General features: G+C 47.2%; 6 protein-coding genes and 1 non-coding gene across 7 annotated transcripts; 2 read left to right on the top strand and 5 right to left on the bottom strand.

Annotated features, from left to right (window-relative positions):
• Positions 1-1,931: 1,931 nt before the first annotated feature.
• LY89DRAFT_709406 (glycoside hydrolase family 7 protein) lies at positions 1,932-3,064 on the top strand (the record flags this gene model as incomplete). Its single annotated transcript, XM_018217757.1, has 2 exons — positions 1,932-2,816; positions 2,880-3,064. The coding sequence occupies exons 1-2, from the start codon at positions 1,988-1,990 to the stop codon at positions 3,062-3,064; spliced, it is 1,014 nt and encodes a 337-aa protein (XP_018067218.1). The 5' UTR covers positions 1,932-1,987.
• Positions 3,065-3,398: 334 nt separating this feature from the next.
• LY89DRAFT_709405 (alpha/beta-hydrolase) lies at positions 3,399-5,236 on the bottom strand (the record flags this gene model as incomplete). Its single annotated transcript, XM_018217756.1, has 6 exons — positions 3,399-3,515; positions 3,576-3,636; positions 3,687-3,762; positions 3,816-4,175; positions 4,206-4,965; positions 5,075-5,236. Coding segments are annotated over 6 exons (1,536 nt in total), but the record flags the coding sequence as incomplete, so codon positions are not given.
• Positions 5,237-6,344: 1,108 nt separating this feature from the next.
• LY89DRAFT_687800 (NAD(P)-binding protein) lies at positions 6,345-7,342 on the bottom strand. The gene has a single exon (XM_018215581.1). It carries the CDS (start codon positions 7,318-7,320, stop codon positions 6,451-6,453), a length of 870 nt encoding a protein of 289 aa, XP_018067216.1. The 5' UTR covers positions 7,321-7,342; the 3' UTR covers positions 6,345-6,450.
• A 609-nt stretch (positions 7,343-7,951) lies between these two features.
• Positions 7,952-8,861, bottom strand: LY89DRAFT_755993 (uncharacterized protein; the record flags this gene model as incomplete). Its single annotated transcript, XM_018221361.1, has 3 exons — positions 7,952-8,203; positions 8,252-8,457; positions 8,561-8,861. The coding sequence occupies 3 exons, from the start codon at positions 8,859-8,861 to the stop codon at positions 7,952-7,954; spliced, it is 759 nt and encodes a 252-aa protein (XP_018067215.1).
• A 548-nt stretch (positions 8,862-9,409) lies between these two features.
• Positions 9,410-10,778, top strand: LY89DRAFT_737762 (uncharacterized protein; the record flags this gene model as incomplete). The annotated part of the gene is made up of 6 exons (XM_018220296.1): positions 9,410-9,473; positions 9,528-9,662; positions 9,716-9,724; positions 9,857-9,941; positions 9,993-10,555; positions 10,615-10,778. 6 exons carry the CDS (start codon positions 9,410-9,412, stop codon positions 10,776-10,778), a joined length of 1,020 nt encoding a protein of 339 aa, XP_018067214.1.
• Positions 10,779-11,434: 656 nt separating this feature from the next.
• Positions 11,435-12,510, bottom strand: LY89DRAFT_785424 (uncharacterized protein; the record flags this gene model as incomplete). The annotated part of the gene is made up of 2 exons (XM_018222894.1): positions 11,435-11,452; positions 11,506-12,510. 2 exons carry the CDS (start codon positions 12,508-12,510, stop codon positions 11,435-11,437), a joined length of 1,023 nt encoding a protein of 340 aa, XP_018067213.1.
• Positions 12,511-13,340: 830 nt separating this feature from the next.
• On the bottom strand, positions 13,341-13,421 carry LY89DRAFT_t58. Its single transcript has one exon. It is a non-coding gene; the product is annotated as a tRNA-Phe (tRNA).
• Positions 13,422-15,710: the final 2,289 nt, after the last annotated feature.

The raw sequence follows: 15,710 nt of genomic DNA, 5'->3' as shown, positions 1-15,710 counted from the left end.
ACACCAATCGGAGATTCTGGGATGCTCGCCCGTACAAACATTCCGGCATAACGGATGATAAGCGCATTGATGAGATTATTGAGAGAGTCGTTTTGGATTTGGAGTCATTGGAGGTTTTGAACTTGGGTGGACGCAACTCTTTCAAAAAGCCAGATGATCAGACGGACTAGAAGTATGAGGCCAAGTGGGGATCATCCGCCAGATGGATGAAGATTGTGCGAAAGAGAACCGAAGATAGAACTGCGGAGGAGGCTGCGGAGCAGGCTCGTCTTTATATGATGACTATCGGAGAGAATAGCACTAAGGGCCTTCACTGGATCGTCTTTGAGGAGAATGATGGGATGGTTGTTGAGCAAATCAGTACAGACTTTCAATTTTCCATATGAAGTTCTTGAAAAGCACGATCGCCATCCAGATGAAGATCATGGCTAGGTCTGCCTCTTTCAAGTACGAATCAAATGGATTCTATACATGAACAGAAAGTGGTTTGTTTCATTCTCGAACTCGAAGTCAGATCAGTACATGTGGGGTAAGTGCGGGGTAAAATACTGCTGTACTCGAAATTAAATAGGGGTTAAATGTTGAAGCCTTGCTATACCAATAAGTATTAATTATTCTCCTCTCAAAAGCACCAAAAGATGAAACATTTAATTAGTGTTAAACTAGTGTGTACTTACGGCTGCCGTGACTCGATTCTCCCAGTGCTTGAAAGAACGAGTTGGATCAGCCATCGTCACGATGTCAAAATCTGAACAGTATTTTTCTCCAGCAGCTGCATTTGAACTGGATTACTATCTCCGACTAGGCCTTTTGCCTAAGTCTCTTCTGCTGCTGCTCAATTTCAATTGCCCGTTCCCAGATCCAGACCCATTTCGTCCTTCTCCATTCGGGAATACTCTCCCACTTTTGCCCAAACTTTTCAACACTCTGGATTTGCAACAGTGTTTCCATTTCCATATTTTGTACACCTTTTTTGGTATCGAAAGTCATATCCCAATCTCGCTTTGCTTGAAATAGCGCCTGACGCTTCCGCTCATAGACGTCTAGCATCTAAATAAACAATGGAGTACCCAGGACCAGATATATGACTTCGTCCTTTGTTATAGGCTTGCAAAAAGTGCAGTGGTAAGTCTTGTTCGGTGTCGATCCGGCTGCCTTTGGTTTGATGTCATATACTCTAGGCTTGTTCCAGAAGGTCGAGATTCGGTCTCTAAAGACATGTCGTGAAGACATCGATGCTGGCGATTTAGGGGCCGGAAATCTCGCTTTGAGGAACATGTTAACAGTTCAAAGAATACCACTATTGTGCATTTCCCGTTATTCGAGGGTGTAGGAATTTTGTCTGACAAGAATATGGTTGAACGTAATATTGAATATTATGTTTTTGACTGATTCGTGGAAGGACGCTAACAGGTGGGAACGATGAGACGAGCTTCTAGCTATACTTTAGGTTACCAACTAAATTGCAATTTGGATCCGCTAGGCCAGAATTCAAGAGAAATCGCTCCTGGAAATCGATGCGAAAGTTATTGGATTGCGCAGCATCATATTTAATAGGGGTAACTCGCTTAAATTTCAATACAATTTCAGTAGAATGTCTTCACGACTTCCTTTCTCCGCTTCTTAGCTTTCAGGTTGATGAAGTGCACTTGCTTCTCTATTCTTTGATGCATTCAAACTACTCAAACGGATAATTTTGTAGACCACTCTCTCCCAATCGGCTAGCCTTTACCCAGATCCGGGTATTTCAATATAATTTCCCCGCATAATCCGAAATCCCTGAAATGAACAATACCGATTCCAGCCTGTCATGCTCGGCCACAGCCGTAACATTATGCCTAAATCTACGATCATTAAATTGCGGATGTTTGCACCGCAGGTGATCATCTATCTGACCGCTGTCAAGGAATAAATATAAATGTAGAGAATGCCCTAACTTTATGTTTCCTGACCGCAGCTTCAGATTTTTCGAGTCGACTTACACGCCATGTCCTTCAAACTCTCGCTCATTGGCCTGGTAGCCTCGCTACTGGCCAGCATACCGATTGTGCACGCTGCTGAGGAATATCCTTTACTTCCGACATGGAAATGCACGTCTTCGGGAGGCTGCGTACAGCAGAACACGACCGTCGTCCTCGATAAAGACTCCAAACAGGCTGCCGGTGCTGCAGGATCTAGAACAGCGGCCGACTACGCTGCTATGGGAGTTTCGACCTCAGGAAATGCTCTGACTATGTATCACTACGTCAAGACTGACGGGACGCTGAATGCTGCATCTCCTCGCGTATACCTGTTGGGCGATGACGGGAAGTACGTGCTCATGAGTCTCCTCAACCAGGAGCTCTCTGTCGATGTTGACCTCTCCGCCCTTCCCTGCGGAGAGAATGGCGCCTTTTATCTATCAGAGATGGCAGCAGACGGTGGGACTGGCGGAGCGGGAGGAGGAAATGGATATTGTGATGCTCAATGCCAGGGCTACTGCTGCAACGAGATGGACATCCTCGAAGCCAACTCGATGGCGACAGCCATGACGCCACATCCATGCAAAGGCAATACCTGCGATAAAAACGGCTGCGGATATAATCCGTATGCGAGTGGGCAGCATAATTATTGGGGGCCTGGCAAGACGGTGGATACGAGCAAGGTGTTCACTGTTGTTACGCAGTTCGCGGCTAGCGGGGGCAAGCTGTCGCAATTGACCCGGAAGTATATCCAGAATGGAAAGCAGATCGGTGGGGGTGGGACGATTTCTAGTTGTGGTTCGGAAGGTTCGACTGGTGGTCTGACTGGAATGGGTCAGGCGTTGGGTCGCGGAAGTGAGTACTTGCTAAGTCTCTGGAGCTTAGATATGGTTGAAATGCTGACTCGAGAATTCATAGTGGTTCTCGCAATGAGTATTTGGAACGATCCTACGCAACAAATGGCTTGGCTCGATGCTGGTACCGATGGACCTTGTGCCAGTGGACAAGGCAGCCCGTCGAACATTCAGTCTCAGCATCCTGACACTCACGTTGTCTTCTCCAACATTCGATGGGGCGACATTGGATCTACTACTAAGAATTAGTATTGAAGAAACCAAACAACATCTCTTCTTCCGATATGTATATATGACTCTTTTGAATGGAAAAAGTTGGATTGGAGTGCAAAAATGGAGCCACATTTGCGATGAAGATCTTCTGAGGATCTCGAATCTGTGAATCTGCAGGGTACAAAGACGAGATTAATAAGACAGATCTACAATACGATAAACTGCAACGAAAGATTCTAAACGGCATACAGATACAAGATCTCGCTCCACATTACAATCTGCGCATCCTCATTCGCCCATTTAAACTCCTCATCCCGTCCCTTATACTCTTCAAGTCGCTTCTCTTGTGCAGCCCATCGCTTATGGTAATATTGAAAGGTCCCTGTTCTAATGAACAGAAGTTGTCGTCTCCGGGGAGTGTTCCATTCTGGAAGTAAGCATTGATTTTCGAGTTTCCACATTTGTTCAAGGGCCCTAATGTGGTGTGCTATTGGCGAATAAGTCAAAACCTTAAATAGATGACAGGAAATAGGGAGGAGAAACATACCCCTGCACCGTCAATAAGGACAATCTCCGCTCCAGGGAAGATCTTGGTCCCTTTGATACCACTACATCTCCTGTTAGTGGACGAGTACCTTAGATGAAAGATGGGGCTTACTTCGGGAATGGTGTTGCAGGATCAATCGTGTTGCTTACGAAAAGCATTGGAGTTTTCGTTGTTCCACCAAATGCACCTATCAAAGATCAATCAAGGACTGTCTCACAGCACAGCAAGGTGAGAACATACCAGTATACCTCCCATTCCCAACAATGCTCCACCCCGAACATTCAACTCTCAAATTCGCCCAGAATTCCCCACCAACATAACTTTGTGCTTCCATTATCCCTTTGATATACGACAATTCATCCAATGTGTAATTGTACACCGTATTCCCATTATCCGTACAAGCCACAGCTCTCAGCCATTCAAGTCCTCCAATCCCAATCGTGATGTTTTGCCCAAGCAGAGTCTCGAGTTGCTGAATACTATCCATTGAGATGTTCTGCGAAGCGGTGTCCATGAAGAGCAAAATAGGAGCCAGATCAGGGAAGCCGAGAATCGGCTCATAAGCAATGTTATGAGCGAACTGTTTGATTTCCTCCAATGCTAATGACATTGCAGTTGCATTTGCCCAACCCTCTTTTTCTGCTGTCACAACATCGAGTCGCTCCACTGTTTGCTCGAATCTCTCGAAGATATCAAACGCGCTGGATCCAGCAGCGTAAGGACACACGGTCGGACCTGCTAGATGGCAGTAAACAAAATATGACGAGAATGCTTCATCGGTAAATTGCAAGTTGGTCAGCAGGTTTCCGGATCGGTAGTCATCCGGGTCAACAACACCATCGATGACGAATCGTCCCACTCGATCAGGATACATCGAAGCAAAAGTCTGCGCGACGAAGGTGCCGTAACTGAAACCCCAGAAATTAACCAGAGATGGGTCTTCGACTCCTTCGGACAGAGGACTGGAGGCAAATGCATCGACGATACTGATCATATCGTGCACCAGGTATGGGGTCGACATATATGGACCGGCATCGGTGTATCCACCTGTCAAATCTTCGCAGACTTGTCCTACTTCAATAGCACCCTCGTAATCATCGTTCCAGAATGTACTGCCGAGGTAAGGGCCATGGAGCTGTGTGGATTGACTCGAACGTCGACTCAGAGATCGTTGTTGAATGCCTGGTATGGGAGTGATGTTGAAGGTACAATTCGTAGCAGGAGTGCTGTATCCGATACCGCGTGGCTCGAAAGCTACAAAGTCATAGTTCGAGCCTACGGTTGAGGCTTCGTATGCTCCGTTTTGGATCAAATCGTCGATGGCAGAGTCGCCTGGTCCTCCTGGGTTGGTTAAAACCATGCCTTTGTAAGGTGTCGTGGTCGCAGGTATCTTGAGGAGAGGGACGTAAGCTCGTGGACCGGTAAGATTGGCGTAGTCGAGTGGAACCTAAAGATGTTGATCAGCTAGACTCCGGATCTGTGTCAGCGGTTATACATACATCGAACAGAGCGCACTCGAAGGTGCCAAGACAAGGAGTCCAAGTGAGATTTGTGGAGGGCGTTAGTTGGGAGAAAGCCACTGCTGGACTAGAAGTAGTATTCTGTGCTCTTGTGCGCTCAACTGTCAAAGAGAGTATCGAAACCAACAAAAGTAATGACATGATGGGCAATGACGCAAGAAATTCGCTGACTGAGACTGAAATGGAAATAAAGATAAAAAGACATAATGCCACGGGGATAACAAAGTATTTGTAGCTCAATACTGTTGAAGAAGACAGGGCTTAAACATTTCAGCTCTCGCGAGTTTGTCACATTTAGGCATGATTACCATTGCATGTACGAAGCCTCCCCCAGACTTGTGAGATTTGAAGGGTCAGAGCATGACAAAGAACCGAAACACTGCCACTGTTTATGTTGCGTCAGTGGAGCAGCTCAAATGAGCCGAGAAAGGCGTCGTAGTCAGAGAACGTCAGAAAAGAGTATTTTGGTAGATTCACGTGCCGTTGTGAAAAAGACGCGAGCGAGGCATGGACAGGAAGTTAAACGAGAATCCCTGCACCAAAAAACTCCGAGGACTCAGCCACGAAGCTGCAATTGGATTCTGATCGTCAGAGAATGACTAACAACCGAGATTCAAAAGAATAATTAGACAGGAAAGAATCTCTGCGGATTTACGGTAAGAGTTCTAGTGACTTCTGCTCTTGTGGCTGAGAAGCTATCATGGATCCCAACACTTGAGGACAGTGGCCTCGATCTGAATATGGCTGAGCCATCTTTGCATTTACTGGTGAGCTCCCACCTTTCCATTTCCCATATAGAAGATCTGCGCCCCTCCGAGTTGCTTCATGCTTCCTCCAGACTTCTCAGAATGGAACGAGTGGCCACTGCCTATATGGACGCCTTCAAAGTTCTCACCTAGACTGCTCCTAGACACCACATCACCACAACTTGCCTGAATACTCCTGGAGATGTGAATTTCCCGCCGCGGCCTTGGAGGAACCTCAGTTCCAGTTTTGTTCTGTTGTGTGCCCCAAACGTAGGACATACTGAAACCGTTGCTTGGAAGTTGTTTGGACCACTGTCCATTCTTGAAAAGATGAAGTTACAGTGTGTGAAAGAAAGTACTTAGGTGCAAGGCTAGCACTTGCTATTCTCACTACAGGACGGATTCTAACATTAGCTTACGGAAGAATATAGCGGCCAGGGAGGTTTTGACAGCAAACTAATAGCAGAACAAGAGGAAAGGGAAATACTCCAATTTTTGAAGTGGCGACTAGCTTGATGTAGTTGTTCAGCTATGTGGTAACTAACAGTTCTCTGTCCGATCATTCTCGACCCGACGATCCCCATTTCGTCTCAAAGATATCCCAGGAAACTATATCTTCGACCTCCTCGCAAACTTAATATTCCTCTCCCTATAAATCTCATCAAACAACCTCAACGGATGAATATCAATCTCAACCTTCTCCGATCCAGGCGGGACCGGCGTCCCACGATACGTAAGCTCCTCCAACGAAGCCTCCACACACTGTCCATTCCACGCCTTCTCCTCATCCAAAAACTCATCATAGGCCCTCATAATCGTGCTCATCGGCGTAATCCCACTCTTCGGCCACGCTTCCATCAACCCCGGTGGCGCCAGGTTCGTAGGCACAAACGCTGGACAGATACTATTCACTCTGATTCCCGAGACTTTCAACGCAACAGGAGCCAGCGAACGCACCAGCCCTACAACGCCGTATTTCGTAGCGGTATATTGCGGTACGCCGGCGTGAGGATATAAACCAGCCATACTGGATGTCATGACGATACATCCCAGTTTCCTGGACTTTGATGGATTTCGCAGGTAATAATGCGTGAACAGCTTGGCTCCATAGTACGCACCGAGTAGATTGACGTCGAAAGTGGACATGTCAGGTTTTCTCGGAGCGTGGTTGCCGAACTCAGCCTGGTCCAGTGCTGCGGTTCGAAAAATGTCGTCGCGGTCATCGATTCCGGCGTTTAGGGCGGCGAAATCGAGGCGTCCTTTCCATTCGAAGGCTTGCTTAAAGGCTGCTGCTTGTGAATCCCAGCTTCCGACATCACAGTGGATGTATAATGATTTATCTTTTGGCAATGCAGCTTCGGCGGGAGGGTTTTGCACGTCGAGTAATACGACTGACCAGTTCTGAGATAGTAAGTGTTTGGTGAGAGCGAGACCAATACCGGAGGAGGCTCCTGTTACGATTGCAACTGGGGAAGACATCTTGGAAATTACTTTGGGAATTTGGCAATTTACTTACTTTATGAAGACTTCACGATAGAGGCGGGGGCGGGGTTGAATAGGCTAGATGTGGGGTCCAAGTGGGGTACAGCCGAACTGCAGGGGGTTTTCCGCGACGGATCATATCAGCGGGAAAGAACTACAGTGTACCACCTTGATCATATGTTACTTCTTTGCCATTAGCGCTCCCAATAAGTGGTTTGATTCGTTTCTAGCCCTTAAACTATAATTATTCGTATGAAAAATAACAAGAACCCTACTTAAAGTACCACGCATATTTTCGACTAAAAATATCGCGAAATAGTCCATCGAAATCAATCCTCTAAGCAACCAGCTCTGTTTCAAAGCTTCCTACTCTTGCTGCAAATTTCAATGTACATGTCTAGCAGCTACCAACACTGAACCTCCGCCCGGAGTGGATTTTGCACATAGGGCCGAGCATCAATCGCTCAACGATAGAGTACGCCCTTGTTCTGCAGCGAGAAATTTCAACTAGATAAGGTGCAATTCTTGCAGTTCACTCCAGGACCAGTCGTCCCGATGAAAACGACTTGAACGGCTGCATATCTGCAAGACTGTCAGTGAGAATAGGGACTGTTCATCTCTAGATTGCTCACGCTGCTGTCGCTGCAAAAATATCTGCCATTTCAGCATTGGTCAAGGTGACCAAGCTAATAGAGAAAATTGCTGTAAAAACAGTGACTATCCCCAGTCTTTTACTCATGTTTTGAACCAAGTATAAGATCACCGTGGATAGTATTGGTAGCATGCAAGCTAGTATTGTGGCAATGCTCTTCGTCAGGCGGCGAACGGAAGAATCGCCATATATCACTGTTCCCGAAAGTTGTTCTTCAGATCGCGATTTCTTTCGGCTTAGCTTTCAATTTGAATGCCTGTTTTCTAAGCAGCATACCTTAAAACGATGGCCAAGTAGCCTATGGAAGCGCTTTATGATTTTCTCAGAGATCCATCGATAGAACAAATCATCATTCGTTCGAGACTTTAAGGTCACCAAGTCAGGGCGCAATGCTGAGTCTGTCCATATGGTACTATCATTTCCAAGTAGATAGACGTTGCCCATATCGGTTCGCGACATCCATTCATTCAAAAAGCTCAAGTCTTGATTGGAGCCGAAAGTTTATTGATTTCTGTGTGGCGCAGAAGAGCACTTTCTGAATGTAGTTAAGCGACGCACTGCGCATATGGTATTGTTACACCTTACGGTACTCCTCAAGCTTGTTTCGAATTGCTAGCATAGTCTCCCATTGGCGCCCTTCATTACCACTCTCAGCATGCTCAGCAATGGACTCTTTGAGAGCTAGCCAGTCTAGCGAATAGACGCTCCTGTCTTGATGGAGCGAATCGTCATCTTCAGCAGCATATTTTCTGAGATCTGCTTCGAGGCTTGTGAGTTCAGCCTGGAGGTAAAGCAGATTTTGAGCACCCAGTATGGAGAAGCGGCGCATGATTGAGGCATCGGGGAATGTGCCCATGAGCCAGCCAAGTTTTGCGTATCCCTTCATCGTGCGTTGCATATAACTTGAATTATATCAAGTATTTCATGATCAGTCCGTTCAGTGCGGCCTCCGGACTTCTGCTTGATCAAGCAGGGCCTCGCCCAGAGTCAGCCTTACGCTGAGGATTTGAAAACGCCCTCGTGACGTGGTTGTCTCGAACCAATCATGTCCTTATCTCTCATGCACAGCCATCTTTGAGAACGAATGAATCTTACAGCTCCATACCTATGCAACATATTTTAAGCGGGCGAATAGATCCATGGATGGGTTGATGCAAGCCACTGGGCAATCCTGCCAAAAAGGCTCGTCTGTCCGGCCTTCATCTTCCCTTTCTTTCAAACTTCAGTAAGCTTGTACCTGGCAAAATCGTCTACAGTATGTCCTCAGATAAGCTCTAATTACAGGAGCTCGTCACTTACTGGCCCTTCTCGATTCTCTCGGCATACCGACTCGATCAAGCTGTCACCGAAAGAGCACGAGGCTACGACATGTGACTATCAGTCTATCGGCCCTACAGGTTTCTGCATCCCTAGAAGTACGCGTTATCCGACGATATGGCGTTGCAGTGGGTGGAGGAATATAAAACTGGAAGGTATTATCTCGATTACACTTGCCCTGGTAAGATCCCAAACTTGGTGGTTGTCAAGTAGTGCTGCTGACGAGATATCTAAGATGGCCAGATTGTTCGGAGATACGAGGATGAGTTTACCATGGAGCCGGCGAAGAATAACAGCGCAGTCTCCGGAAGTGATGAACGGATGGAGGAGCCCGGGGTCAACAGGCTGTCTATGAATGATACCCAGCCGAGTAATAGGTCCCAATCACAGTTTTTCGAGAAGCACTACTGATGAAATGTCAAGACGAGTCAGGTGAGCTCGAATTCGGAGATTGGTTGAAGGAGCTAGAGACATGGAAATGGTACATAAATTAGACTAATCCCAGTCAAGACCCCCTACTCCCTCCAGAAGAAAAATTGCGTTACTAACATTGAGATCGCGAAGGCGGGTTGACGATTCGAAGGTATGCAGATGAGCTGCAGCCATATGCATATGAATCCAAGAAGTTGCATTCAAGCGGAAGCAATTGGTAAGCAGACTTGAATCCCGATATTAATTTGTCTGACCTTTCTATCATCAGGGGTTTCACTTCACAACCATCCCCAAGGAAGTCAAATGGCTATCAAAACGCGTCTGGATATGCAACTTTCATACCATCACTGGAATCCGGCGTCGAGGACCACAAAATCCTAGACTCAGAATCTCAAGAGTTGCTTTTCCAGTATGAGCTCGAGACCAAGTCGGCACAAAAGCCTCGTATCACTCAGACGGCAAGTGATCGAAGCCTCTTGATGCTTATTCGAGATGCTTGGGGAGCCGAACAAGATGCTGTAGCCCTTCTAGACTCGGGGTCCGATGATGACTGGATTTCGACCAGACTGGTAAAGAAGCTTGGTTTTCGCGTCGAGCCATCGACGAGTCCCTTGGAAGCTACGTGTGCCAACAATGGGACAATCACTTCTGAAGGCACTTTTCTTCTTAAGTGGAGATTGAAACATCGAGCCTTCCAACTCAAATTTAATGTCTCCGACTTTGAGCACATTGCCGTTATACTTGGACACAAATTCTTGACGAGAGAAGGCGTACTGCATTGGGATCATTCTGGATTATACCCTCTTATATCTGCATCTAAAGCATCTGAACGTACGTTTGAATCTTAAGGTTTGTATCAGTGAGTGTAACACTATTGACAAATCCTACAGAAGAAAAAGTCAAACAGGAAGCGGAGAAGCAAAAACAAGCAGAGGGAAGGCGGAGATATGAGGAGCGAAAGCAGCGCTCAGACCGACATCAATCACAGGGGTATGGCTCAAGTTCTGGCAACCAGACTTCTCGGGCTTCTGGAAGTTCGACCGCGACAACATGAACAGTATCTAGGAGCCAAGTCTAGAGATCGATCATATTCGCTTCTTCTTGTAGTAAATATGTGAACCATTTCGCAGGCGGGGAACTGCGAGGGGTGCTATTTTCTCCAAACTGCCATTGATTGCATAACCCTCTTCCTTGGGTACATGTCGACTGTCTGGACCACGATCAGTCTCGAATATTCGAGATGCCCGCAAAGCTGTCACAAGGCCTTCGTGTGGCCCTGCATTGATAGGAGCCTCAGCCGTCATGTCCTGCTGTAGTTCTTCTCGGAATGAGGGTAGTCGCTTGCGGCTGGTAGAGCGTACTGTGGAGTCAAAGTAGGGCTTGGCAGAGGGCGCATGATATTAATTCTGATGATCATGATGAAGTAGAGTTTCATACATTGAATGGAAATTTACAATCTTCATAGCGACTATGGCAAAAAAATGCAGAATCTTGCTCCTTCTTGACACATCTGTTGCAATCCCATCTTATCTTCTAGCTCGAAGCTTCCAAAGTCGCGGTCCCAAAAAGAGCCATATGATATGTAGACAACATTGCCAGACTGTCTGGTCGACAGAACAGCTGTCCTCCACACCCTGAAGCCGATCCCAGAGAGTGGTGGACTGTGCCAATCCTGCTCTCACAATCCATCCATTCCAAGTCTGATTAATATCAGGTGGCTGGAAAGTTCTAGGTCAGACAATCAGTAAGTTGTTGCTTCAAAGAAGCATGTCACATCATACCTGGATAGACACGTCCTCAACTTCACTCTCTTGTGCTTCAGAGGTGCTTCCTAACGATTCTCTATAGGTAGGAAAGTGTGCTTGATGCAGCTCCTTTCTGCGGCTCCAGCGCCGCCAGCCCTCGTCCTTTGACTTTGGCAGCCTAGAGGCGAAGAATGAAGTGTCAATGGGAACATCGGAATCATCCAAGGGCTTTGTAGGCTGAAGCGCAAGCAATCGTTTAACCTCCATCGCCGTCTTTTGAGGAGGGAGCGGAGCTTCTGCAATTCCTCGAAGCTGAGCAAGAAGTCTGACTTGGTCCTCGTCACATTGGAAGGTTTCTTGATTGCGAACCGCAAGCAAAAGTAGCGCTCGTATGATACAATTCGCGTCGTTCCCCGCCACGCCAAAGTCTCCGCAGACGTGCAAGTCTGGATCTTCTCGAAAGGGAAGATCGAGCTCTGTCGAAAGTTCTGTCAACGGGATTCGACAATTGTCTCGACGGTGGAGGACTTTTGCTGCAATCCTGGAGATGTACAGCTCTTCTGATACTGCTTGGAGACCATTTTCCTTCGTCACGCGCAGCGCATGCATTGAGTGACCATTGAACGCATGTTGAATGGTGACCAATATGCGTGGCTTGCTTTCGGCGACATCATCTTGTATCATCAAGGCATGTCGAACCTTTGCAGGAAGCTCGTAGATTGATACTCTTTCAGGCGTGCCGAAGCGGTATTTCCGCGTTACTTTGCGCCAATGTTTATGAGTTCCAGTGATGAATGTTCGAGTCGATATGAATGACGAAGGATCTTTCCGGATTTGAGTGGTTCGAAGGAGGTCGCGAGTATCCAGTGTCGCGATACCGAATTCCGAATTGGTCGACGTCTTGTACCCTTCCTCGATGTTGGCGGCTCCCTGAAAATCTATAGCCGCGAAGATGACATCGGCCATCTTCTCTCCTTTGAAGCCTAGAAGAGAGGACAAGACTTCGAGTTCAGTTTTGGATTCAGTGCGTAAAAGCGCCATGTTGTCCAAAGTTGTTGAAGTTGTGGTTGTGAATATGGGGATGAGTGCGGGCGTGGATGAAAGGGAGCGAACGTGAGAGTGAGAATTTGAGATCAGAGTGTGATGCGAGACCAAGACTTGAATGTAAAGCTTGAACATAAACCTCAAATGTGAATTTCAAGAATGAAGATTGGTGTAAGATGAATTGTTTGAGATGCGGGAGGTTTCCCCCGATATATTAGGTCGGGTGTTCAGTCCAGATTACAAGAAACCACTCACGGAAACTAAATAAGCGTAGGCTGCTCCGCTACTGTAACCTTAAGGTTACCCGAGATCCACTTTCCGCTGTCAAGACCAACTTTTTCAATCCCCATTCTGACTTTTCCTTGATCTCACAAGTTTCGCCGCCAGATGAAAGAATAGCATCATCACGAAGAATGCAATGAGAGGGGATGACACTCGAGATAGAGAAATGGGTCACGATAAGTTTATATCACTCTCGAAGTGGAGTCTCAACTCGAGGTGGGAGGATTGGCCTCGTTAAATAACATCCTGGAGACCTCTGTGGATGGCGGAAGATCTCAATATGTATTCTTCTAGGATACATTTCAATTTTCCCTTGTGGCATGAACGCTACCTAGGTACCAAGATGATTTTTTTATATTCGAGGCCATGTAGATGCCCAAAAGGGAAGGCATTCTCCGCCTAATGTCAACGAGAGGTTTCCCACGATCACCACGAAGTCCCACAAACTTAATGCCTTCGACGACATTTCAAAAATGCAAAAAGAGAGGTGGTAAGTGGGATTCAAACCCACGACAACGAGGCTCATCTATAGCATAATGTTGGCTTGATGGCACAGGGAATCGAACCCTGGATCCCGAAGGAACGAAGATTTCACTCTCGCGCTTTAACCACTCAGCCATACCACCTCTGGGTCCGGAAGCCACCGGCGCTTAGAGGCAATTCGGCTTACTTGAACTTATAAAGCAGAGAAACAACGTGGAGTTCCTTCCAGGTGAGTGGAAAGTGCAGCCTGCACGTGCCAACAGTTGCCGAACTGGTGCTAGCCGTTTACTGAAACGGCAAGAGCGTGGTATGGGAATGGGCGAGCGAGGAGAGCAAGGACCTTCTGCACGTCGACTTCGACTTCGTGTGAAGGTAGATGGTTTCGCAAAGACGTGGCACAGGAACGAAGGTGGTGCTGTTGAGTATGGGGATGCCGTCCCTTAAGTAGGGTTTTGGGCTGTGCTAATCCACTCTAACAAGGGACTATTAACGCCTAAATCCACCGCAAGCCCGCTGGAAGCGGAGAAATTGGCGGCCGACTTCGCGCTCGGCGACACATCAGTGAAATTGGTTGCAAAGAGGACACTGGGATCCAAGCTCTACTAAAGAAGCAGAGCAGATTTGGTAGTTATCAAGTACGTCGTAGATCCCTGCACGAAAACTGGCTCTCAAACACTCCCACAAGCATGGAGTCACATGTTCGATTGGAAGCGTCATGGAGGAACATGCAGATTGGAACACTAGTAATCGGCTCATAAAGACTGGAGGCTGATCTCGCTCATGTTGTAAAGAGAAGGAGTGTATCAAGGCGAGTTCTAGACGCTGCCAAAATCTCATTCAACGTCCAACGTCGTTGAGTTCGGAGGCGAAACTCTAAGCCTGTTCCGTTAAGCCGGTCCGGATCCGACAAAAAGTTCGCATCGGACATAGCCCGCCGGAAGTTGCTGTTATCTCCCTCGATCTTAGCAACCTGGTTGAAACAACTATGGTTCGACTGAAATGCAATCATTCCTTCTTTCAGCTCTCATCCGAAGCTAAGGATGTAGCGCTTCCACAGTATGCACGTCGACACCGAGGAGAAGACACTCCTAAGACACGGCAAGCACCACTCTCCGGCTCCATAAAACAAATGTTTGAATGATGACTTGGCGGTGCCTTAAAACTGAAGGTGGAGATGATAATGCTGGATGGTTTTCTTTAAAAGGCAGTCAATCAGCAATTTGGACATTTTGCGTGGCTCGCATCGAAGAAGGAAGAGAAGCTTAAATATAATTCAACTATCGCCACTCGACGACAATCGAACACGTGCTGCATGGAAGAGCGCTGAAATTACCATAAGGTTACCGCTCTTCTTCAGTCTACTAGACAACCGCTCGACCCTTTTATTCTCAAGACAGCGTGGCCATCCATGGGTCACTTGACCCACTTCCACAACTGCAAGACATATTTCTTGCGATGAAGGAAAAACCTGCATACAGTCAACTCCTGCGACACAACACCCAACTCTGCGCATTATCAGGCATCAATTGCATGCCGGTACCCGAGAGAGGCAAAATCATTCTGATTGAAAATGGAAGCTTGGGATATGCGTCCGTTCTCGCGCCGAGCGCTTATCCCAACGTCAAGGAACGAAAATTGACAGAAAGCTAGGCAAGCCGCATCGTATTCCATGAGCAACAGCAGCTGATATATTTGAAATATGGGCAGGGAATGGAGAGCCTCACGAATCATAAGTGGCTAGAATAAGCTTTTGTCCTGGAACCACTGGCGCATTGGATCCTGATGCTGGCTATTGCGCAGAGATATTGATGTTGAACAGAAGAGCCGGGTAAACCGGCACTCGAATTGCACAACTGGTAGCGACAAAGGCTAGTCACTTCTTGCATCCAACAACGTTGCAGATGCAACGCAGTGACACGTACCGGAGTGTGGAGGGCCCAATGGGGATTCAGCGGCCAATGCAAGACGGGATGGTTTGCATGGACTTCGGATCCGAAGCGCTTCAACTCAACGGAAACCACCAAACCTTATGTCAAAACTCGCGAGGAAATGAGCCGCTAATATCCACTACCCGCTGAGAGCTACACGCTCTAGAGCATCATAGACTGTAGCTGCAGCAGTATGACCAGAGCAGGCACTCCCGCATACTTTAGCGCAAGGCTCTGTAGTCTTGCATTTTCGATGACATCCTCTATCTTCGAATCATCTGAATGGGCGGTGAACGGATCTGCTCGCTGATAAGGATTTTGATTCGGATCCGGCGAGCAAGTTATTCCTGCTCCTCACGCCTCTTATCGAATAGTTCCGTGGTCCAGATGTTCTTTTCCGGAAAATCGGCTCACCATGCAGCCGCACAGTTGACCAGCGTGTAGCGAATCAAGCTCGTTACCAAAATAGTTTGAGGCAACTTGAACATGGGAGAGAACCACTTG

The sequence above is a fragment of the Mollisia scopiformis genome (assembly GCF_001500285.1).
Source record: "Mollisia scopiformis unplaced genomic scaffold LY89scaffold_20, whole genome shotgun sequence".
In the NCBI taxonomy this organism is placed as follows: Eukaryota; Fungi; Ascomycota; class Leotiomycetes; order Helotiales; family Mollisiaceae; genus Mollisia; species Mollisia scopiformis.
The sequence above is the reverse complement of the archived record's forward strand: the minus strand, read 5'-3'. Positions and strand labels throughout refer to the sequence as shown.